This window comes from Eschrichtius robustus, chromosome 19, assembly GCF_028021215.1.
Source record: "Eschrichtius robustus isolate mEscRob2 chromosome 19, mEscRob2.pri, whole genome shotgun sequence".
NCBI lineage: Eukaryota > Metazoa > Chordata > Mammalia > Artiodactyla > Eschrichtiidae > Eschrichtius > Eschrichtius robustus.
Window position 1 is genome coordinate 51,424,349 of NC_090842.1, and position 25,254 is coordinate 51,449,602.

Genomic DNA, 25,254 nt, shown 5'->3' on the forward strand with positions numbered 1-25,254 from the left:
TCTCCAGGGCTGAAATTGTATGCGCTGTCCATTCTCTTATTGGCCAGTCACGTGTCGATCTCTGAGGCCATAGCCTATCAGACGCCAGGGGAGGCAGAGGGCGGGCAGGATGAAGGACTTGGAGAGCGCGCAGGAGAGAACCCGGAAGTGGAGCGCCGCAGGTAGTGTCGCGGGAGACCCAGAACTGGGTCCTGGCCGGCTCGGCCCCCGCCCTGGACTAGATGGAGGAGCCACGGCGCGGGAATGTCAGGGGCCAGGCAGGTGACGCAAATGAGGGACGCGGCTTCTAGGACAGGAATCTCCTGGTTCTTAGACTTTGGCTAATAATCAAGCCTCTTAAAGAACACTCTGCAGACGGGCTCCTGCCAAAGAGGCCCGGGCTGGGAGTGGAATGCGGGGCCGTGTGCCGGAGAGCCTGCTCAAGTGCCGTCTTGTATTCCCCTCATTAGATCCAGGCCGCTGATGGAAGGGAACACCCCTGATGGCACAGGCCCCATGCACGTGCCGTTTGGGCACATTGTGGCCAATGAGAAATGGCGCGGGTCGCAGCTGGCACAGGGAATGCAAGGTCGGTGGGCTTCCTCTACTAAAGCCCTCTCTCATCTCACCCCACTTTTTAAAAACGTTCCACCTATTTTCATCCAAAGCTCACGGAACTTATTTTCTTGTCTGTATTTTCAGGAAAAATTAAACTTGTTTTTGAGGATGGACTGACACCGGTAGATTTTTACTTGTCTAGCAGATCCTGCATTCTGTATATCACTGAAGCTGATTTGGTGGCAGGAAATGGCTACAGAAAGAGACTTGTTCGGGTTAGAAATGTAAGTACTGAATTAACGAAACAAATTGAAAATTAACTTCTATCTCTTGGAATAATTTATATAAAACCATTGGCCATTCCAAGCACCCTTGGATAGCTTCTTAATCTTGAATGGAATTTTGTTACAAAATAGTTTCCTGTCTTTTTTTTTCTTTGAAGTCCAGTAAACTTCAAGGGATTGTAGTAGTTGAAAAAACACAGATGAGTGAACAGTACTTTGCAGCTGTACAGAAATTTACTGTGCTGGATCTTGGGATGGTGTTGCTTCCAGTGGCCAGCCAGACGGAAGCGTCCTGTCTCATTATCCAGTTGGTAAGTACTGATTCCTACTCCTCCACAATAGCCCTGTATTAGGATTCTTGACTGACCTTCCTGGACCTGTTAACTCTGACATCTGCCCTTATTATAGGTACAATCCATCAGGTCAATCTCTATCAGTGACTGGGTTGGTTTCTAAAACCTTTTTGAGGAATTTAAGTTCAGAAGCTGCCTCTGCAGCTAGCTGAGCTTGCCCCCCTTTCTAGGCAAGCATGTAACAAAGCAAACAAGTTGGAGACCTGATTTTAGCCTCCCAGGCTGTGATGACTCCATCATGCACTATTCTGCACTTAGGCTGGGGACACTGTCAACAGCTTCTTCGCCTCATCCACACGTATCTTCTTTTTTCTTTTTTTTTTCGGCCGGGCCACGCGGCATGTGGGATCTTTGTTCCCCGACCAGGGATCGAACCTGCACCCCCTACATTGGAAGGGCAGAGTCTTAACCACTGGACTGCCAGGGAAGTCCCGCCATGTATCTTTTGTTAAGCATCAGCACTTCTGTCTGCAAGTTCATGTGTTGTATTTTTTTCACCTAGTGGTTTTCCATATAGTTCATCTTTTAATAATTTTACTGATGCCTGAAAAATTATATTCGTGGTATATATGAGAATATTTGCAGTGGTGAATCAAGCTGAACCAAATGGAAAAACTAAAACTAAATTTCCACAAAACAAAACTTTAAGAAACCTCCAGTCTTCTAGAGGGCACTCATGTGCTTTTCCTTTCATCTCGGTTCAGGTTCAAGAGCAAACCAAAGAGCCCAGTAAGAACCCTTTTCTCAGGAAGAAACGGGCTCTGATCTCTGAGCCAGCCCTCCTTCGAACTGTGCAACAGATCCCAGGAGTCGGGAAAGTTAAAGCTCCTCTCCTGCTTCAGAGGTTTCCAAGTATCCAGCAACTAAGTAATGCTTCCATCCAAGAACTGGAGCCGGTGGTTGGACAATCAGTGGCCCAGCACATTCATGCGTTCTTCACCCAGTCCAGGTGATGGCTCTTCCCACGGCATCTCCTTTACACCACGAACCACAGGATCTTGTTTTCTTTCACATTAAGAAACAATATTTCCTCTCACAGAAACTAGGGAAGGATGAAATGAGGCCTGAATGGCACCTGCCAGTTGTCCTGCCCTGCTTTCTGGGCTCAGGCATTTACTTCAGTTAGTGTGCCCCAGATGGCACTGCCTGCATCCTGCTAGCATGAAGAGGGCTGGTGGACACCTTCCTAAGGGAGTCGGTTTAAACAGGGACTCTCTCAAGATTCAGCAAAAAGCCAGCTTGGGCAGATTTTAATGTGTGACGTTGACCTGTATGTATCATGGAAGGTGGTGGATGTGACCGTCTAAAGGAAACAAACCTACAATGAATGAAGCACTGTGTACCATAAGCCCCTTGTTCCTTCTGGCAGAGCCACAGTTCTTCAGGTCTGGTCTTAATACACCTGTGCTTTGAGGGTGGCTGCCAGTGTAAACAAACAATTGTACTGCCTTTTTTCTTCCTTCCTTTCTCCCTCCATCCCTCCCTTCCGGGTAGCTGCACAGTTTGTTTGTAATCACTGAGCATGGCTTCTGAACACAGAAAGCCTGGAGTCCAGAGTTCCCATTTTAAAATAAAAAGCCAATGTGTGCGAGGGAGGGAAAGAATGTGTTTGTCAATGTATAGCCCAACAATGGGAAGAGACACAGGAAAATGGCAGGGGCAGCTGCATCCAGAGAGGAGAGCCTGGGGATCAAAATGCACAACTGCTCATTCAAAAAATAAATACAATTAAAGAGGCTATATGTTTTCAGGGATACTAAGATAACTTGAAAGCTAAGTCCTGTTTTGTGAAATGTTAGTAATTTTTAAAAATCAAATACAATAAAAACATTTTGTGCATTAGGGTAAAAATGTTTTGAAAGAGGAGGGAATTAAAGAGAAATCAAAGTGGAAACCATTAACTCAGGCAAATGAATGCGTTTATGTAAATATTTATACAAAAATAGCCCTAAGGGCAATGGATACACTTTCCCAAATATGGTTGCTTCCCTTTTGATATTACACACTAGAAAATATTTACGTTTGTTAATTCTCAAAATTACATGTCAATGATATATTTTTAAAAGCTATATAACTTGTACTATGCCAACAGTGAATCTAATTAGAGTCACAGTGTCATCCAACGTATAGCAAGAGAAATCAGCTGGTAAGAATGTCATTTTAAAAAGTCAAATAGAGCTCTAAACTTGAATCATTTACATCCTGACCTTATACAATATTTTTAACCCTTCTTAAAGACTCTTAAAATATACAACTATGTACTTTCTACTTTAAACAAAATGAAAAGTGTTTTGAGTATCAAACAGTATATTATCTACCTTGTAGACAGCATCTTCATCTAACACTGCCACTGTGTTAGCGACTTTTAAATGACATAAAATAGAAGAAAAGTTGCTCCTAAATGGTTTTTTATCTAATAAGTCATGACAAATTTGGCACTAGGCTTTATCTGGAAACAGCATTCATATTATTTAGAAATAATAGTAAAATCTTGTTGTTTTAGGTTAATGAATTCCCCTTAGGAAGGAGCTCTTTGGGACAGTTTTTTTTTAGTGTATTTATTTAAGCACATCACTTTTCTTTCTTTCTTTCTTTCTTTCTTTTTGGCTGTGTTGGGTCTTCGTTTCTGTACAAGGGCTTTCTCCAGTTGCGGCAAGCGGGGGCCACTCTTCATCGCGGTGCGCGGGCCTCTCAGTATCGCGGCCTCTCCCGTTGCGGAGCACAGGCTCCAGACGCGCAGGCTCAGTAATTGTGGCTCACGGGCCTAGTTGCTCCGCGGCATGTGGGATCTTCCCAGACCAGGGCTCGAACCCGTGTCCCCTGCATTGGCAGGCAGATTCTCAACCATTGCGCCACCAGGGAAGCCCCTGGGACAGTTTTTAGTAACACTAATTTAAGTCTATCATTATGGTCCCTTGCCCTGACTTAATTTGGGGTCATCTGAATTCTGAGTTAAGGAATTATCTATCACCCAAGTCTGGAAACTTACAAATAGAACCAGTATAGGAAATCCTAATTTAACTATGATAGTAAGTAACTAAGAGTCTTAATTACAGTCGTTAAAAACAGCCATATTTCCACATTATTCTATTTACAATACTTTATATAATAAATAACTTGCAGCAATATGGTGACACTCCCCTAATAAGTTTGTTTTCCACAAATTTCTAGAGGTTTCTTGTTACTGTCATTCATAAAAACATATCAATTGTAGGTTTACGCTGTGAGAAAATGGGATTCGAGAATATTTAGAAATTTTCCGCTATGGCACAAATACGAAGGCCCAGTCAGCATGGGAAACGCTTTTGTTTCCTCACGTTAGTACAAAGAACTGTCGGAGGTGAGAAGGCTGAACGGAGAGGGGAGCTTCTTCTTGACCGGAGGCCCCGCAACCCTGACCCCAACCGATGGGAGGCACAAGGTGCTCGCCGACTTCTGTCTGTTCTTGTTGGTGCTCCAACTCAAAAAGGACAGCTTTTTCGAGATTTTCTTGGTTTTATCAGTTTTATCATCATCATCTATGGCTAAGCAGATCATGGAGTAAGTTTTCTGCATTCCCACAGAGTATGTGGCACATTTACTATGCTGCACACAGAAAAGGAAAGAGAAAGGTGTTAGAAGTCAAGATGTCAGAGGAACGATTGCGAAGTTTGAGACTCAGATTCTGCACTCATAGCACCCTCTTTAAAATTACACTGACATAATTCTGAAACTCAGTGACAAATGCTTATATAGAATTAGGTTCTTAACAACAAGGACAATTCTTAAGGAATATACTCAGTAGTAGTAATTTAGGCTACAGACCACTACCTTTTAAGGTTATTACATTTGAAAAAGTAATACATGCTCATGGTCAATGATATGAAAATGCATGAGGTGAACAGTAGGTGTCCCTCCTACCTGGGCTTTCAGGCTCTTCCCCTGAGGTAACAACTGTCTGTTACACTTTTAGAGATAACATTCATATACAGGTATTGATATGTGTGTAAGTATACATCACCATTTGTCTTTCCTTAAGAATACACTACACACACTGGTCCGCGCCCTGCTTTCTTCACTTACTGTATCCTGGATTTCAGCGCACACCAACAGATAACAGATCAACTTCATTCTCTTTAAAGACAGTACAGGGTCCATGGTGATGAGGATATTAAATTTTTCCAATTTTTTAAACGTGAAATAAACATAACATCAAATTTACCATTTTAACCATTAAGTTATGCTTATTTCACCAGTTTAAAGACATGCCCTCCCAAGTGCCTGGACCCTCTCACTCCCTCTCTCCTCCAGGTATCCCCTCCTTTCTGCTCTCCTGTCTCCTAAACCTTTCCCATCTGCACACACGCTAACTGTGCTATCAACACACACACCTCTGAAAAACTTTCCTTTACCCTTACGTCCCCCTCCCAGCTACCACCGCAATATCTCTGCTGCCTTTCACAAGTCTTCCCTTCCTCTCATTCACCTGTTTCCTGTCCTCATCCAGCACGCCACGACCCTACTACCCAGTCCCCAAATCTTCCTGGGGCGCCCCTCTGACACTCTCAGGGCTTTATGGAGCACAGCTGGAAACCACTGCACTCATCTAAATCTTAGATTATACAGCTGAGGACCATGAAGCCTGCTGAAGGTCAAACAGCTTGTTAACAGCAGGCAGGGCCTGATTCCAGGTCTTTGATTCCAAGCCTGGGGTTCTTTCCACGACATCAGTGGTAGTCAGAATGTGCTCCACGGAGAGGTACTAGGGATCCCCACCGTAATCCAGGGAGAGTGGGGGAGCAGGCAACCAATTCAGCCAGAGCACTGGGCTTTATTGTTCCCATGATTTGCTTTTGTTTGAAGAAGAGGCTCAGCAGTTAAAAACAGTGCTCACAGCAAAGGAAACCATAAACAAGACGAAAAAACAACCCTCAGAATGGGAGAAAATACTTGCCAACAAAGCAACTGACAAGGGATTAATCTCCAAAAAATAGCTCAGGCAGCTCAATATCAAAAAAACAACCCAGTCAACAAATGGGTGGAAGACCTAAATAGACATTTCTCCAAAGAAGACATACAGCTGACCAACAAACACATGAAAAGATGCTCAACATCACTAATTATTAGAGAAATGCAAATCAAAACTACAATGAGGTTATCACCTCACACCGGTCAGAATGGCCATCATCAAAAAAATCTACAAACAATAAATGCTGGAGAGGGTGTGGAGAAAAGGGAACCCTCTTACACTGTTGGTGGGAATGTAAATTGATACAGCCACTATGGAGAACAGTGTGGAGGTTCCTTAAAAACCTAAAAATAGAACTACCATATGACCCAGCAATCCCACTACTGGGCATATACCCAGAGAAAACCATAATTCAAAAAGATACATGCACCTAATGTTCACTGCAGCACTATTTACAATAGCCAGGACACTGAAGCACCCTAAATGTCCATCAACAGAGGAATGGATAAAGCAGATGTGGTACATACATACAATGGAATATTACTCAGCTATAAAAAGGAATGAAATTGTGCCATTTGCAGAGACATGGATGCATCTAGAGACTGTCATACAAAGTGAAGTAAGTCAGAAAAACAAATACTGTATGATATCGCTTATATATGGAATCTAGAAAAAGGATACAGATGAACTTATCTGCAAAGCAGAAATAGAGACACAGGCGTAGAGAACAAACATATGGACACCAAGGGGGGAAGAAGGGGATGGGATGAATTGGGAGATTGGGATTGTATATACAATAGTATATACACTATTAGTATATACACTACTATATATACTACATAGTATATACACTACTATGTATAAAATAGATAACTAATGAGAACCTACTGTATAGCACAAGGAACTCTACTCAATGCTTTGTGGGGATCTAAATGGAAAGGAAATCCAAAAAAGAGGGGATATATGTATACATATAGCTGATTCATTTTGCCGTACAGCAGAAACTAACACAACATTGTAAAGCAACTATACTCCAATAAAAATTAATAGAAAAAAAATTAACAAACACACAAAAAAAACCAATGCTCAATTATCTAAAGTCCATGCTGGGTGAAAAGAATAGCCATGTCATGGTTATTACTCTTCTGACACCTATTATGAATTGAAATGTATCCCAGCTACACACCGTTTTCTCTATTTTCCCGAGGCTCAGAGCAAGTCTCTGACGCCCAAGGTCATGGAACTGGTGAAAGCCAGGATTCAAATGCAGGCAGTCTGAATACAGAACCCTTGCTTTCACCCCTACATCAGATTCTTCACTGGCCTGGTTCAATTAAAAGTGTGACAGGACTAACAGATAAGCCTTTCAGTCTCTTCAGGGGCAGGGCCGCTCTCTAAAGCTGCAGGTCCTCCGGCTGTGCTAATAGACTCCAGCCCTCAGGCCAAAGCCCAGGACTTTTATTTATCCACTTTCTGGACAAACTTCTTTTGTTTCTGGTTGAGACCTTGATCACTAGTCCAGCAATGCTATGGATTCCACCCCTAAAAGTGCCATTTTTCATGATCCCTTCTCCCAAGATGCAATGTGAGTCCCTTGACTACTTTATCTTCTTTTAATTGAGTTATAATTCACATACCATAAAATTCACCATTTTAATACAATCCAGTGGTTTTTAGTATAGTCACAGAGTTGTGCAACCACTAATACTACCGAATTTCAGAACATTCCCACCCCCCTCCAAAAGAAACCCTGGGGACTTCCCTGGCGGTCTGGTGGTTAGAACTCCGTGCTTCCACTGCAGGGGGTGTGGGTTCGATACCTGGTCGGGGAACTAAGAGCCTGCAAGCCGTGCGGTGCAGACAAAAAAGAAGGAAAAAAAAAAGAAACCCTGCCCCATCAGCTGTTACTCCCCATTCCCCAGTGCCCCAGTCCCTGGCAACCAACCACTAACCTACATTCTGTTTCCATGGGTTTGCCTATTCTGGGCATTTCTTACCAATGGAATCACACAATCATTCACTCTCCAACCCTCTCTAAGTCTGAGTTCTGTTGCCATTTCCCCATGAAAAGTGTCCTTTTGTCCTGCTGCCAAATATAACAGACACGGCTCTGCTTCCCTCATTCTCCACCTCTTAACTGTATTCAACACAAACCACCACTCTTTCCGGGCAGGATTTTCTTCTCTTGGTTTCAGAAGCTCCTCTTTATCCCACCTGTCTGCACTCCCCTTCGCACCTACTTCTCTTCTACCTGACCTCCAGACGCTTGTGGTGTCTCTCAGGGCTGAGTCCTCCACCCTCAACCCCTCGGGGGTAATTTCGTTTAGTGTCTTACAGCTTTAAATATCACCTCTGTGCTGATGATCCTCAAATATTTAGTTCTAGGCTGACATTTGCCTTGAACTGAAGATCTGAACATCCAGCTGCCTACTTTACATCCGGATGCCTAATGGCACGCGAACCACACACAACACTTGTTTTTCTCTCTCCGCTGCCTCCCTCACCCTTGCCCCGTCTCCCGTCATTAAGAAAAATGATGCAGTAGTTCAAGCCAAAACCTGTGCAGTCCTCTCTCGTTCCCGCATCTTTTTTATACAAGTCATCTACAAATCCATCAGCTCTATATCCAAATTACGTCTCAGGTGCACCCACCTCTCTCCACCTCCACTGTCACCCCCTAGTGGGACGGTGCTAACGTCACTGGCCTGGGTGACTGCCACAGCCAGCTTGCTCTGCGGCCACCCAGCTGGCCTCCAGACAGCAAGACGGCCTTCTAAAATAAACATCATGCCACGTCACTCCCCGTCTCAAAAGGTTTCAAACTCCCTCCACTGCCGATGAAGCCCTGCCTCCCTCCCACCGCATTTCCTGCCACTCTCGCCCTTGTCAAGATGCTCCGGCCGAAAGGCCTTCTTTTAGTTCCTCTAGCAGGTGAAGCTCATTCCTGCCACAGGGTCTGGTCTCTGCGCCTGTTGGTGCCCCTGCCCACGTGCTCTTCTCGTACCTCTTCACATGGCTGGTTCCTCCTGTCACTCAAGCCTCAGGGCAAGCCCTGCTCAGGAGCCCCTCCCAGCTCCAGTCATTCTAGCACATTACACATTTTATTTCCTTTACAGCACTTACCCAAAATCACAACCACTTATTGCTTATTTAGTGCCAGCTTTGTGGGGGCAGGGACCTTATCTGTCCAATTCCAGCTGTAGCTCCAACACCTGAGAAGGGCCTGGCACACAGTTGATGCCCAATCAATATTTGTTGAATGAATAAAACACATACTGTTCTAGAGGGAAGTGTCCAAGGTACATAATTGAATGCAGCAAGCACAGAAGAGTGCGTATGCCACAATTCCTCCGACCTGGGGAAACAAAGGGATGTAACTGTGCACATGGACTTGCGCAGGCTCAGACGCTTCCCAAGATCTCACAGGAAACAGCTAACACTGTCTCGGACATGCAGAGAGCATCTTCCACACATCATCTCAAGCCCTTCTGTATCAATTCAGTATTCTTTTTAACCATGAGTATGTACCACTTTTGCAACTGAAAAGAATTTAACCAGAAAAATAAATCAATTGGTTCTTTTATCCATAGCAGGGGTCCCAACCCCTGGGCCGTGGACCGGTACCAGTCCACAGCCTGTTAGGAACCAGGTCGCACCGCAGGAGGTGAGTGGCGGGAGAGCGAGCAAAGCTCCATCTGCAGCTCCCCATCGCTGGCGTTACCGCCTGAACCATCCCCCCCGCCCCACCCCACATCCGTGGAAAAAGTGTCTTCCGCAAAACCGGTCCCTGGTGCCAAAAAGGCTGGGGACCGCTGATCTATAGGATTAAAAACAAAAAGCTTTCCAGTGATCTCTCTGACCCAAGTTGAGCACGTCCCAGTGACGACGAGCTTAGGAGTTCAGTCATTTGTGGCACGTTACAAATGCAGGCAGGAGGCAGGGGTCCGGATAAAGACCTCTGGGGCTGGGCTCACACTGACTTCACTCCACGTCGCTATTTGCTGCCAGGGGGCATCAGCACTCACCATGGACGACGTGGCATCCAGGAGGCTCACGACCTTCATTTCAATGTCGTTCTGGCCAAAGCTCTTCAGCAGCTTTATAACCTCACTCACAGTCAGCCACTTACAATCCACGTCTTGAATGGAAACAATATAATCCCCCTCCTTGGCTCCTGCCACCTATGAAAGTATGATTTAAATAAAGGTCAATGTTCTGTTCATTCAGATCCCTAAAGCAGTTCCCAAGTTCATTAATAAAATAGTTATCTGCACAAGTTTGCTTCAAGAAGGCAAAAATTAATCCTCTTCTCTTTGGGCAAGAAAGGTATGAGAGGCCTTTCACATAAAGCAAGGCCTTTTACACAGAGGAACCCTAAATTGAATCACCCACATACATTTGTTTGGGCAGCTCTCTTTATATTTTACCAGTTTCACCGTCTGCAAAGATGCCAGTGAGTTTTGCTCCCAATTTAGAAGGGTCCACACTTACCGCAGCAGAGCAGTACGGATCCAGGAAGTGGACTTGAACTGGGGAGTTTCCTCTCAGGGTGAACCCCAAGTCTCCTTCTTCTGCAGCGAAGTGAATGCTTCGAGGAGGCGTCCATCTCTTATTAGCCGAAAACACAGATAAAGGGCCCTTTGGAATAGAGCATCATTAGCTGTAGGAGCTGAAGGCTGAATCAGGAACTTTTGAAAGCCAAAGGAAATGATGCCTTATTGTCCTTACAGATTTCATTCGGCCCTGCTCCGAGACTAATGATACCATCTAGGATAATACGTGCTACAAAGTCATACAAGAATGTTAATTGCCATTTTCTCTAAAAGATCCAATACATTTAAGATAAAATTATCTTTTTAAAATTATCTTAATTTAAATCATCTTATATAACATCTCTAATTAAAAATCAAAAACATCTAAAAGTAGCCTTTTACATACTTGCAACTTATAGAAAAGCTTTCCCCTCAAGTCATTATGAAATAAATGTTCAACATACCAGCTTCTGGAAGAAGTCTGTTACTGTCACCTTGGAGAACTGTGGCGGTATAATTTCAACCTCTCGCTCAGTTTTAGCTGGAAAAGAATATTAAAAGTAAAAGCATAAATGTTTCTGTCATTGAAAGTTATCCTTGAAAACTCAGGGCTAACTCCATTTGGGTATCTACTATGAGCTATATCCCACTCTGGGGCTGGGACAGAGTAGTGACAATAAGACAAATTCCCTGCCTTCGAGGAGCTTATTTGTATTCTAGGGGACATCCTCTGGTATTCATAAAATCCTACTGAGAAGTAACCTCCCTTTCAGGTGTGGCTGTTATGGAAATACCATGCTTTCAGCACAGTTTCGGGCGAGATGAGCTTCCTCTCTTCAGTATTGTGTGATGCGAGGATTTCACAGTGAGAAGTGGGTTTGCCAAATCTCCACTATCATATTCATGGCAGGCTCAAGCCAACCCTTCCCATGAGGCTAGTCAGTGTCTAACAAAGGATCCCAGTGCAGGCTAAGTATACATGAACAACAGTATAAAAAGAAAATACGGGGAAGAAGACCGGCACTGCCAAGAAGACTGACACACCCCTGTATTCACGGGACGGCCCTGTGGTTTCTTACAGACAAACTGCTTCACACAGCATTGGGCTCAGACAGGTTACTCATCCACTGCAAGAGTGGTGCCACCACCCCCAGACAGCCTCGCCAGGAGCTGTGCATCTCCCTCCCTCTGTGGAGGTTGTCTCTACTGTGTGGACAAGGGGGCCAGGGAAGTGGCCTGTGTCCATGAAGGAGAATCCCTGAGCACCACTCCTGTTTCCACCAACCAGCTTGGTCACCTGGAACAAAGACTTTGATCTCTCTAAGCCTCCATTGCCTCATCTTTAAGATGAGGGTGATACTAGTATCACCCTCATAGTACTGGAGAGCGAGATCTCACTTACATGTGGAATCTGAAACGGCCAAACTCTTCAAATCTGTTTATGATAAAAACCCTCAATGAAGGGGGTATAGAGGGAACAAATCTCAACATAATAAAGGCCATATACGACAAGCCTTGAAAACTTTTCCTCTAAGATCAGGAACAAGACAAGGATGCCCACTCTTACCATTTTCATTCATCATAGTATTGGAAGTCCTAGTCATAGCAATTAGTCAAGAAAAAGAAGTTAAGGCATCCAAATCAATAGTAAAACTGACACAATTTACAGATGACATAATCCTACTTACAGAGAACCCTGCAGACTTCACCAGAAGACTGTTAGAACTAATGAATGATTCAGTAAAGCTGCAGGATAAAAAATCAATATACAGAAATTCATGGCATTTCCATACACTAATAATAAACTGTCAGAAAGAGAAATTAAGACAATCCAATTTACAATTGCATCAAAAATAATAAAACACCTAGGAATAAATTTACCCAAGGAAGTGAAAGACCTCTACACTGAAAAGTATAGGACATTCATGAAGGAAACTGAAGAAGACACAAATAAATGGAAAGCTAATTCCATGTTTGTGGATTGGAAAAATTAATATTGTTAAAATGGCCATAATACCCAAAGCAATCTACTGATTCAATGCAATCCCTATCAAAAATCCAATGGCATATTTCACAAAACTAGAACAAATAATTCTAAAATTTGTATGGAACAACAAAAGATCCCGAATAGCCAAAACAATCTTGAGAAAGAAGAACAAAGCTGGAGGTATCATGCTCCCTGATTTCAACTATACTATGAAGCTACAGTAATCAAAACAGTATGGAAAGGGCACAAAAACAGACACACAGATCAATGGAACAGACCTGAGAACCCAGAAATAAACCCACACAGAGATGAACAATTAATTTATGACCAAGAAGCAAAGAACAGACAACGGAAAAAGGATGGTCTCTTCAATAAATGGTGCTGGGAAAACTAAACAGCCACATGCAAAACAATGAAACTAGATCACTATCTTACACCATACACAAAAATTAACTCAACATGGAGTAAAGACTTGAATGTAAGACCTAAAACCATATAATTCCTAGAAGAAAACATAGGCGGAAACCTCAGTGACATTGTTCTTACTGATATTTTGGGGGATCTGACTCCAAAGGCAAGGGAAACAAAAGCAAAAACAAACAAATGGGACTACATCAAACTAAAAAGCTTCTGCACAGTGATGGGAGCTACCATCAGAATGAAAAGGCAATTTACTGAATGGGAGAAGACAGTTGCAAATTATATATGTGATAAGGAGTTACTATCCAAAGTATATAAAGAACACATACAACTCAACAACAAAAAAACAAACAACTCAATTAAAAAATGGGCAGAGGGTCTGAATAGGCATTTTTCCAAGGAAGACATACAGATGGCCAACAGGCACATAAAACACCACTAATTATTAGGAAAATGTAAATCAAAACTACAATGAGATATCACCTCATTGGCTATTATAATTGGCTATTATCAAAAAGACAAGAAATAACAAATGTTGGAGAGGATGTGGAAAAAAGGGAACCCTCGTACACTGTGGGTAGGACTGTAAATTGGTGCAGCCACTATGGAAAAACAGTATGCAGATTCCTCAAAAAGGTAAGCATAGTTCATATGACCCAGCTATTCCACTTCCGGGTATTTATCTGAAGAACATGAAACACTAATTCTAAAAGGTATATGCACCCCTACGTTCATTGCAGCATTGTTTGCAATAGCCAAGATATGGAAACAACCTACGTGTCCACAGACGGATGAACAGGTAAAGAAGATGTGGTATATATATACAATGGAATACTACTTAGACAAAAAAAAAAAAAAGAAAGAATGAAATCCTGTGACTTGCAACTAAATGGATGGACCTTGAGGATATTATGTTAAGTGAAATAAGTCAGATAGAGGAAAAAAAAACACCATATGATTGGAATCTAAAAACATCCCCCAAAACAAATGAACAAACAAAACAAAAACAAACTCACAGATACAGAGAACAGATTTGTGGTTACCAGAGGGGTCTGCGGGGGAGGGATGGGCAAAATGGGTGAAGAGGGTCAACTCTACGGTGATGGATGGTTACTAGACTTGTGGTGGTGATCACTCTGTAGTGTATACAGATGTTGAATTATAATGCTGTACACCTGAAACTCATACAATAAAAAATAATAAATAAATAAATAAAGTCAAACTCATAGAAGCAGAGAGCAGAATGGCGGGTGCCGGGGGCAGTGGGGGGTGGGTGCTGTGAGGAAATGTTGGTGAAAGGGTACAGAGTTTCAGTTATGCAGGATGAGTAAGTTCTAGAGGTCTAACACAGTACGGTGACTGTAACAACACTATATTGTATACTTGAGGGTAGATCTTAAGTGTTCTCACCACACACACACACACACACACACACACACACACAGACACGATGAACTAGATTTTGAAGAAATTTTCACTGCCAAAGTAAAAACTTTTCCCTGCATCCCCTGGATCCACTGTATCAGTGAAAATTTTACTTCTTGTTTCGTAATAAAAATAATTTTTGTCTGGGGAAAAAAAAAAAAAAGAAAACGGAGAAAACAGGGTAAAGATCAAGCCTTGGAGCAAGAATAAGGATGCAGGTGGCTTTCAAACTATGGAGCCAGAGGTAAAAGACAGATAGCAAAGCGCAGTTTTCCAGAACGCAGGTGGCATGTGGGTGGGTATGGAGCGTAGGGAAAACGTCGAGGTGAAAGGCAGTTCTTGGGGTCTCCTGACTAGCGGTGGTGGCTGGAACCCCAGGGGAGGTCGTGAGACTTTAAGGAATCTAGAGGAAGCAAACCAGGGAGAGGAGACCCTCAAGAATGACAGGAGGGGTGGTGGGTTTGGGCAAGACAGTCAGCAAATAGGGTGGAGAGGAAAGTGAGGGCAGAAAGAACCAAGGTGGCAGGGCCCTGAAGCCATAGGTGGCGTGTTGAGGGGCAGGAGGGGGTCAGCTGCCACCAAGGGGTCAACGAGGACAAAGACCATAAAGAAGGCCCTGGATCTGGGAATGAGGAGGTGAGGACACCAGGGCAAGAGCAGCACGTGGCCCTGTCCCAGTGCCCGGCACACAGCGAGGGTTTGCCCGGCCCCTGCAGGATGAGCGCCCGAGCGCCCCTGCCTCTCACATGGCACACTCTGCACCTGGCACCGGCACCCAGGCCACTCACAGATGATGTCGGGAACATCGATCAAGTTCAGCAGGTCATAGTCCTCACGGAGCTGAGTGTACTTGAGCCGGGACCGCTGGTGTGCCGCAGACAGCACCTCCTGCAGCACCTCGATGTTCCGGAGCTTCTTGCACAGGCTGGCCTCCCTCACGGACTCCTCGTGATGGGTAACAGCTCGGCACAGATGGGACTTGCCTGCCCGCAGAAAATCAAGACCACAGGACACATGTCGTAAACTGCAATGTGAGTACCTCAAGGAGAGCCCGAGTGCCCAAGGATTCGCCCAGAAAGGTGGACGTTCTCTTTTCTGAAGGATCTGCCTGGATGGCTTCAGTCCCTCTTAAATGTGTGTACAATATGCTCACTTGTGTCTATAAAACTTTCATTCAGCAAACATTTACCGAACATTCTAGGCATTAGAGATAAAGCAATGAACAAAAACTCGCCTGTGCATTCATGGAGTTTACATGCTAGTGGTTGAAGACAGATAATTAACAAGCAAAGAAATATGTAATGGGTCGTGTGGCTATAAGGTTCTGGAGCAAAATAAAGCAGAAATAAAAATAGGCAGATGTGGCACGAGAAGATGGGGAATGGGGAGTCGCCCTTCTATTATGGGTGATCAGAAAAGGCCTTTTATTTTATTTTATTTATTTATTTTTTATTCATTTTTACCAAGAACTTTATTGAACAACGTATTCACCCTTTTGTTCTACTACCTTCTGCCATTTTTCAGGCAACTTCATAATTCCATCTTCCCAAAACTTTTTATCTTTCTGAGCAAAGAACTGTTCCAGGTGCCTTTTACAGTCTTCCAGGGAATTGAAAATTTTTCCATTAAGAGAATTTTGTAAAGACTGAAATAAATGGAAATCCGAAGGCGCAATGTCTAGTGAATATGGCGGATGAATCAGAACTTCCCAGCCAAGCTGTAACAGTTTTTGTCTGGTCATCAAAGAAACATGCGGTCTTGCGTTCTCCTGATGGAAGATTATGCATTTTCTGTTGACTAATTCTGGACGCTTTTCGTCCAGTGCTGCTTTCAGTTGGTCTAATTGGGAGCAGTACTTGGAATTAATCGTTTGGTAGAAAAGGCCTTTTAGAAGGTAACTTTTAAGCAGAGCCCTGAAGGAAGTGAGGGAGCAGTCAAGAAGATATCTGACAGAAGAGCGCTCCTAGAACAGCAGCAAGTGCAAAGGCCCTGGGGCAGGAGCATGCCTGCATGTTTAAGGACAACAAGGAACTTGGGAGTTTGGTTGGAGGGAGTGAGGGCTGGAGAGAAGGGTAGGGAATGAGGCCAGAGGGGAACAGAGGCCTGACCATGTCCAGCCTCACAAGTGCAGGTGAGGAATTCTGCTCCACCTCTGGGTGAGATGGGACCACGAGGGCTCCCTGGTAAAAAGCTGGGCAAGCTGTGTGACCTCTCTGGGGCTCTGCTTCCTCAGATGAAAAATGGGGAATCATACCATATGTATCTCATAGGGTTGTGTGAGGTTTAAGCGAGTCAATGTCTATTAAGTAAGCACTACGTAAGCTTGGACCAGGGTGGTAGGTAAGAAGTGGTCAGATTTGGGATATTTTTCTAGGTAGAGCCAACGGGATTCGCTAATCAAATGCGGGGATGAGAAAGAAAGATGAGGGCGGAGAGTGCGTGCAAGGTTTCTGGCCTGCACACCTAGAAGGATGGAGCTGCCATCCTTGAGATGGGGAAGGTGCATGTGTGGGGTGGGGGGACAAGTTTGCGTGGAGGAAGAATTCAGGTTTGGACATGGAAAGCGATACTCACTCTGAGACCTGTTAGAGACCAAACTAGGACAATTCATTACCAGTTCTTAGGTGTGGCCTAAGAAATGTGTCCTTCCAGATTAGCATGACCAAGGGCCATCCCCTGGGCCACAAGGGTGTTGGAAGATTGCCAAAGCTCTGGCTCCATCGTGGGAGCCCTGGTCCCTCGCAGAACCTGTGAGAACACAGCTCTGGAAGCCCGTTGAGGCCAGAGGACTATGCCTCCCGGTTTCTGAATCCAGAGTGGCCACGATGACTCGGGAAGCCCTACTCTCCGGGCCCTGCCCTGGGGACCTGTCTGGAGTTGCTGGTGAGTGGGAGTATCAGGTGGGGCACAGGGAGGGAGGGAGCAGGAGAGCCGACACACACCCAGCTGCTGGCGCTGGTGAACGCTTTTCAGCGTGGCCAAGGGCGTCATCCCCTCTGGCATGTGGTCATAGAGCTGGGACAGGCACTTCTCCTGGTGGTCCTCATCTGTGCCAGGCTTCACTGCAACAAGAACCACAGGATAAATCCCTTCTTGTGGCTGATGGCACCGCAGACCCACTGAGAGATCCCTCTTTCAACCACATCCCCAGGTTCCCTTCTCCAGCTTTACAAGGCACTTGGGATAATAGGTCTCCTTTCCACCCCTGGACATACCCAGGCAATCCAGCCCAAGGTCTCTGTGCAGGGGGCCCGGCACACTCTAGGGGCTCATGATTTGGCTCCAAGCCCCTGCTCTCTACCTGCTCCCCATCACCCATCTCATGAACCTCCAAGCACAGCCCCACCTCAAACCTCTGGGGTCCTCCGTGCCTGCACCCTCCCTGGCATGTGTCCCCTCCTGACCTCACCAAACCACCCACTGCCACCTCAACACTTCCGGCCTCTGTTCCAGGGGTCACTCAGATCCTGTTCTCACTCTAGCTGTCCTTTGCCTCCTCGTTCAGCTGGAAAAGTCCTCCTCAGAGTCCCAAGTCTAACTCGAATGGCACCGCCTCTGAGGAACCATCCATGACTACACCAAGGACTCCAACTGCTGCCTCATTTGTGTTCCTACCACAGTGACTGAAGCACTGTATTTCGGCTGGTTTACATGACTTCTCCTGCCTAATAGACCATATAATAATACTAGCAGGAGCAGCTGACACTTCCAGAGAGCCCACCATATACAAGGCACTATTTAGCTTTGCATAGAGGCATTTCGTTTTCACAACAGCCTGTGAGATAGGTTCTCTTCATGTCCCCATTTTACAGATGAGAAAACTGAGGCATAGAGCAGGTAAGTAACTTGCCCAAGATCACCCAGCTAGTAAATGACAGAGCTGAGATATGAACCCAGGCAGTCTTGGCCCCAGAGGTTATCCTTTTCGTTACTCAGAGGGCTGCCTTGATTAGCACTAATTGCAACAAAAGTCCCACCCAACCTCAGATCAGAGCCAAGACTACGGGGAGGAGAGTGAGGCATTCACTGCAGGCTGAACATTTAAGGGGGTGCCCCAAACTCAGCCATCAAGATATATATGATATTTTAATACAATTTTCTAAATATCAAAATTAATACAAAAATATTCATGATAAACAACCGATCAAAATTTTTTTTTATTTCAGGTTCCCATGTGGCTCAGTACAGCACCGTTATTGCTCTGTGTCCTTATTTAAAATTTTAATCACCAAGGATTTTTTTGCCTTCGTTTTGATTCATTCACAATTTTAACGTTAAAATATTATCTCAGTTACTGAGTTTATCCCCGTAGATTTCGTGCCTGAGGCGAGTGCCTCCCTGGTCTAGTCCTTGCCCTAGATTCCAGGTGAAACATCATCTCCATGAAGCTGTCTGTTCCATCCCAGGCAGAAGGAACGCTACCCCTCTTCCTCCCACAGGAAGGAACAACATAACCCCTAATCCCACCCTGTTGCCTGGACCAACATGTAATCCCCACCCTCTGCCCCCAGGCTGTGAGCTTCTCCCAGGCAGGCAGACAGCTCTCACTCAGCTCAGAATCACCCAGAGGCAGCAAAACCACAACCCTGACCAAAGCCCAGAGCCCCGAGATGCCAAGCCTTACACCGGTGGTCGATGAGGAGCGTGGCTGTGAAGTAGTGGGCCAGGGCTTCGTAGTGGTGGGCCTTCACGCAGGCCAAGCTGGCCCAGGAGTATGGGATGTTCTCCTTCACTGGCTCCTGGTTCATGGCCGTGTGCAGCTGCCGATAGACCTCTCCCACCTAAAACGGAAAAAATGTTGGGAACGAGGAGGCTGGCACAGGGGCCCTCACGTACCCGGGCTGCAGAAAAAGAGTCCTTTCTTCTAGGCAGCAGCCCCTGCCAGAGGTCGCTCCAGAATCTGGGAGCAACTCCAAGGTCTCCTAGCGCTGTCAGTGTCAGAGTTAACAGGGAGATCAGGCCACTGTCATTATGCTGGTTTTTAGGCTAAGCTGCAGATGGAATCAGTGATCCGTATCTGAAACACCATTACTTGCCAGGAAAATGCAAGCCAGCACTCTGGCCAGCCTGGGCGGGCATGCTGCCCAGGTCACGGGCAAGCTGCCGTGGGAAGCCCCCGCTGCGTCCAATGGGCCCACACCAACGAATCCCACTCACTCCGAAAGTCACGGCAAACAGCAAGGCTTACCTTGGCGGCCTCCTGAGCCACCTTCACCAGCATGAAGAACTCGTTCTGGATCCCAGAAAGGCAGATTTTCTCAAACGTGCTTTCTTGGGCTTGCGCGAGCATCATTTTGACCAGCACACTGAGCATGGCGGGACTCATGTCGTAACTCGGAGTGTGAGTAAACGTCTCTTTCAGGTAGTTTAAAACCCCTACGATTGGAATTGTTTTGCACGTTAGTTGGGGATCATATTTATTTCACCATGCTGCTCAGGAGTATGGAAAATGACAGAAGCAAAAATATAAAACTGGTGTCCTGAAGCATCTTTGGAAAAATCTGATTCTCAATTACCATAAGATCCAGCAATTCTACTTCCTAGGTATAACCCCACAGAATTGAAAGCAGAGACTTAAACTGATATTTATACGTGAACGCTCACGGCAGCATTATTCCCAATAACCAAAAGGCAGAAACAACTCAAATGTCCATCCACAGACATGGGGTACACAAAATGTGGTATATACCTACCACGGAATATTTCAGCCTTAAAAAGGAAGGCAAGTCTGACACACGCTACAACATGGATGAAGACATTACACTAAGTGAAATAGGTCCATCACAAGGACCAATGTCGTATGATTCCACTGGGTGAGATGAGGTATCTGGAATAGTCAAATTCATAGAGACAAAAAGTAGAATGTTTCCCAGGGGCTGAGAGGAGGAAGGAATGGAGATTTAGTGTTTAATGGGACAGAGTTTCTGTTTGGGGTGATAAAAAAGTTCTGGAGATGGATAGTTGCACAACAATGTGACTGTACTTAATGCCAACGAACAGTAATCCTAAAAATGGTTAAAATGGTAGTTTTGTTATGTATGTTTTACCGTAGCTAGAAAACTTTTGTTTTGCAACTCTCTTCCAAAACATTTATGTCTGTATCAAGCAAGGAAACCAGCCTGCTCCCTGGCCATTCCTGTCTCACCTGGGACACTTGTGAGAAATTCCATACGTGACTAGACATTTGATGGAGGTGAAGGCAGAAGGCAGACAGAACGACGGAAGGGCTCTCAGGGGGGCATGCTCACACTTAACCCCTGGGTCATTCAGAAATTCCGGGCTTTCCCCCAGGACCTCAAGAAAGATCAACTCAGCCACTCCAGTGGAAATTTTCATGCTGTAGCCCTCAGCTGACTTTTTTATGTGTTAGAAAAGTGTCACAGCATTAAATGACAATCAACCTGGAGCTGAAAGAAAATCTCCAGCACAAATCCCATCTGACTGGTTCTTCTGGTGTTGCTGCAAAGCATAAACTGCCCTGCAGAAGGAAGGCGACGGCTGCGGGCTGTCTGCTCCTTTCTGGGGTTCGCTCCTACTCTGTTCTCAAGCTTTGTTTTGTCCGTATCTCTGGAATCTTAGAGACAGGTCACCAAGCATAGCTGCTTCAGAGTCCTCAGAGAGAAAGATGAGCCCAGAAAAGGATTTACAGTGAAAGAATTCAACTCCCACATGGAATTTCACAGTGTCGTTTCCTCCCAAGGGATCAATCATTTTAACCAAGCAATTCCATGATCAGCCAAAATGGCAAAGCCACAGTTCTTCACGGCCTTGCAGAGCAAAGTGAGATACCCCAGAAGGTTTTCTGCCAGGGGTAACACCCCGAAACAGAGTGACAAGGACCGGCACAGAAGGAAACTCGCTGTGGAGGCCTGCCCACTGCACCTGGCCTGGCAGCCCCCAGTCCTCTACAGGCTGGCACTAAGTGTCACTTGGTAGGGGGCCGAGAAGAGCAACCCTGGGTGAGTGAGCTTCTCAGAGTAAGCATAACAGAAAGGCAAGGGTAGTAATATGCACCAAACAGGCACGTCTGATGAAAGAGAAAAGAAAAAGCCTACATTCCCACCATTTGAGAAAACTTATTCTCTTCTTCGAAACTGTGTTCAAAGAAACAGTCCATTGACTGCCATCTGTGGGGCCACTCGTTTGGAAAAGATTAATCATTAACTACTGTGTACACGAGTCATATTCAGACAGAGACAGACAGGGTTTGAGCCAATAAGCGATTTTCTTGGTGGGAAGATAACACCAGCTCTGGCAACTGGCCTGGCCCTTTCAGGCCTGTGAGGCCAAGCGCGGGCCTGGGGAGGACCCACAAACCCCCTTCAGCTGGGGTACCAGGGCCACCTGGCAGGGCCAGGGCTCTATCCCGGCAGCCCTCGCAGAGACACACCTGCGGCTCTCTGAAAGGCATCCACTGCGCTCTGCAGCCCAGCTTCTGTCTGTCGATTGCACCGGGTCCCGATCTGTGTGTAGAGGGCTCCAATGTTAAACAGAATGCTGGCCTTCTCCAGCAGCAAGTTCTGTTGGCTAACCGGAACCCCCGTGAGGGAGTCATACCTATTTAAAAGAAACGTCTTTTGAGAATATGGATTCCTTGGCTAGTGAGTGCCACCTTTGGGTAAAAATGGACAAAACTTATTTCTTGAATAAAACTCAAAGATGCACACGCAATGAGGTTTTATTTCCAAGCAAGACGATGGGCCTGATCATACTGAAAAAAGACACCCACAAGCGCAAACAGAAATAGGGATTCTCAACCGGGACGTCCTTCCATAGGTGAATGGATATAGGATTGGGGGGTGGGGGGGGTGGGGATGCCTAGGTGGAAGGCAGAGGATTGTAGGGTAGTGAAACTGTTCTGTGTGACACTATGATACGATGTGGATACATGTCATTATTACATTTGTCCAAACCCATGGAAGGTAGCCCACCAAGAGTGAACCCTACTGTAAACAACGGATGTTGGGTGACGATGAGCCAATGTAGGTTCATCAGCTGTAACAAATGGAACACTCTGGTGGGGGGATGTTGACAGTGGCGGAGGTCGTGGGTGTGCAGGGGCAGGGGCTACACGGGGACTCTCTACACCTCCCCCTCAATTTTACTATGAACCTGAAACTGCTCTAAAAAATACAATGTATTAAAAAAAAAAAAAAAAAAAAGAAGGCTTCTCCTAAATGAAATATAGCAATTCCTAACCCCTCATAATTCTTCCTGAAGTCTAAAAGACTCAGGATATGTTTTAAAGTTCACATATCAACCAGGGGATAGATACAGAGCTTCTTCCTAATTCAACACTAAGGAGAAGTCACATTTGGCCCTTTCACCCACGTGCAGGCAGCTAACACATCTTTAGGAAAAGTCATCTGCCTTTCCTTCCAAAAGGAAGCATCAATAGCCATCTGCTGTGGTGAAATTAAACTCTGAATATGCCCCTTAGCTACCGGGATTTACTTTCATTTCACACAGCCCTAAGCAACTCAGAGAAGAGGTATAGCATCTCCAAAATATTTAGACAACACTAATCATGGAAAGTACCAACTCTGGGGAAGAATCCAAGGTTCTGCTTCAGTTTTTAAAATCTGATCTATTTCTGTTTGCTGCCCTTGTCACTGGGACAAAACCTGATTCCCACTCCCTTGCCATCTGGGACAAGAATCTTGTTTCTTGTTAGTTCCACCTCAGAGCCCCAGTGTGTCCCCCGCGATAAAATGAGCATGAAAAAAATGCCTCTTCTCCTCGGCTCACTTGCTCTGAGAAGCAAGAAGCCACGGTCCGTTGGAGCCTTCTCCCCCTGGATCCCCTTCATAAATAAACACTGGTTTATCTACACGTCTCCTGTATTAACGGGACAGTTAGGAAGACGAGGCCACAGTGCAGAGGAGCCCCCGTGGGACAGAGGCTCCCAACTGGGACCAGAGTGGGAGAGCCCCAGCCCAGGCACCTACCAGGTAAACAGGATCCCCATTTGTCGGGTGGGTGGGAAGAATCGGCTCTCAACAAACCCCAGCTGGATGAAGTAACTCATCAGCAGCTCGACCCCAGCCTCATCTCGGCTGGGCGTCCGACAGGCCTGAAAGGAAAGGAACCACTGAAGGGGTGAGGGGGTGACCGGGTGAGCATAGAGCAGACAGCCAGGCAGGCAAGATGCTCACACACGCTATTTCTCTGGAGCCTAGGCCCCAGGGCTGGTATCATGAACTCTAGGAGAGATGGGCAAGGCTGGAGTGAACTCATGAGTCCTGGAACCCAGCCCCAGACATGTATGTCTGTCCCCTCTGTGGTCTTCTTATGTGGCAAGTTGAATGGACGATTCTGAAAGCTCCTCCCTATCACCTCCGACCACCAGCGATTCTACAAGTCTTCAAATGAAATAATGGGATCGTCTGAAGACTCATCAAGCTCTAGTAGCCACCCTCCTGACCCTGCCGCACACAGAAACATACTTGTCTCAGATCCACAAGATCTGCTATTTCATCTTCATAGAGGTAGCTATCTTCACTGTAATGTTCCAGAATAAAATCCTGTAAGAAAAATGAGACACTGTAAGGTGTGACTCAAAACCATAAACAGGTAAAATAGTAATGTCTAAGGTGCCCCCCCCCCTTTAAAAATACATGTAGCTGGACTTCCCTGGTGGCGCAGTGGTTAAGAATCTGCCTGACAACGCAGGGGACATGGGTTCGAGCCCTGGTCCGGGAAGATCCCACATGCCACGGAGCAACTAAGCCTGTGCGTCACAACTACTGAGCCCGTGCTCTAGAGGCCGCGAGCCACAACTACTGAAGCCCGCGTGCCTAGAGCCCACGCTCTGCAACAAGAAGCCACTGCAATGAGAAGCCCGCGCACCACAACGAAGAGTAGCCCCTGCTCGCCACAACTAGAAAGCCTGCGTGCAGAACGAAGACCCAACGCAGCCAATAAATAAATAAATAAATAAATAAATAAATAAATAAATAAATAAATAAATGTTTCTTTAAAAAAAAAATACATGTAGAATTCATAAAAACTTACGGGAGAGTGTACACTGCAGTGATTTTCTAAGTGGTGGGATTTATTTTCTTAATTTTATTTATGTATATATAAAATTTTTGTTTTTGTTGCTTCAGTAACAAGGGAAGTTGAAGTTATTTTTTATTTAAAAGTGGGGACTTCCCTGGCGGTCCAGTGGTTAAGACTTCGCCTTCCAATGCAGGTGGTGCGGGTTCCATCCCTTGTCAGGGAGCTAAGATCCCACATGCCTAGCGGCCAAAAAACCAAAACATAAAACAAAAGCAATATTGTAACAAATTCAGTAAAGACTTTAAAAATGGCCCACCTCAAAAACAAAATCTTAAAAAAAAAGTGTCTTGGCAGCACAGTTAAGTGACTTGCATAAGTGACTATAAGTTCAATAATTCTAGCAAACATCACAGACATTCAGGGGCTCAGACCTTCGTCCTCTGGGCACAGGGTCTTCCTGGCAGAGCAAACTCATGTCTGGGGACTGTTACGAGGACGCTACCCTCAGGGTCTGTGATGGGAACCTTTGTGAGAGCAGCTCCGTGCACTTCCACAAACAAAGCACCCCTGTGAGACCCCCAACGGGGTCCAGTGTTTCATGACCACTTGGTGAGTTCACTCGGTCATAAGATACATTGATGAACACCTGCTATGTGTCAGGCACTGTTCACAGTGTTGGGGCTACTTCAGTGAACAAAACAAAGATCTGCCCCATGGAGCTTATAATCTCACAAGGGAGCACAGACATTAAGTAACAGGCACAACA

The 25,254-nt window shown here is 45.4% G+C and overlaps 2 protein-coding genes across 3 annotated transcripts in view; one reads left to right on the plus strand and one right to left on the minus strand.

Moving 5' to 3' along the window:
• Window positions 1-136: 136 nt before the first annotated feature.
• On the plus strand, window positions 137-2,778 carry FAAP24 (FA core complex associated protein 24). Of its 2 annotated transcripts, none has more exons than XM_068528447.1 (5): window positions 137-261; window positions 450-568; window positions 682-821; window positions 980-1,132; window positions 1,879-2,778. In XM_068528447.1, the coding sequence occupies exons 2-5, from the start codon at window positions 463-465 to the stop codon at window positions 2,125-2,127; spliced, it is 648 nt and encodes a 215-aa protein (XP_068384548.1). In that variant the 5' UTR covers window positions 137-261; window positions 450-462; the 3' UTR covers window positions 2,128-2,778. The 2 variants fall into 2 exon arrangements, with proteins under 2 accessions (XP_068384548.1, XP_068384547.1); XM_068528446.1 differs by having other exon boundaries at window positions 137-257.
• Window positions 2,779-4,099: 1,321 nt separating this feature from the next.
• RHPN2 (rhophilin Rho GTPase binding protein 2) overlaps window positions 4,100-25,254 on the minus strand; it is a 57,384-nt gene continuing 36,229 nt past the window's right edge. Inside the window, exons 5-15 of the mRNA XM_068528445.1 lie at window positions 23,933-24,010; window positions 23,435-23,559; window positions 21,877-22,043; window positions 19,675-19,862; window positions 19,111-19,267; window positions 17,429-17,548; window positions 15,275-15,469; window positions 11,119-11,195; window positions 10,614-10,760; window positions 10,148-10,303; window positions 4,100-4,759 (exon numbers count right to left, since the gene is read on the minus strand). Coding sequence (XP_068384546.1) covers window positions 4,493-4,759; window positions 10,148-10,303; window positions 10,614-10,760; window positions 11,119-11,195; window positions 15,275-15,469; window positions 17,429-17,548; window positions 19,111-19,267; window positions 19,675-19,862; window positions 21,877-22,043; window positions 23,435-23,559; window positions 23,933-24,010 — 1,677 coding nt within the window. The 3' untranslated portion in view covers window positions 4,100-4,492. The remainder of the gene's footprint in view (window positions 4,760-10,147; window positions 10,304-10,613; window positions 10,761-11,118; window positions 11,196-15,274; window positions 15,470-17,428; window positions 17,549-19,110; window positions 19,268-19,674; window positions 19,863-21,876; window positions 22,044-23,434; window positions 23,560-23,932; window positions 24,011-25,254) is intronic.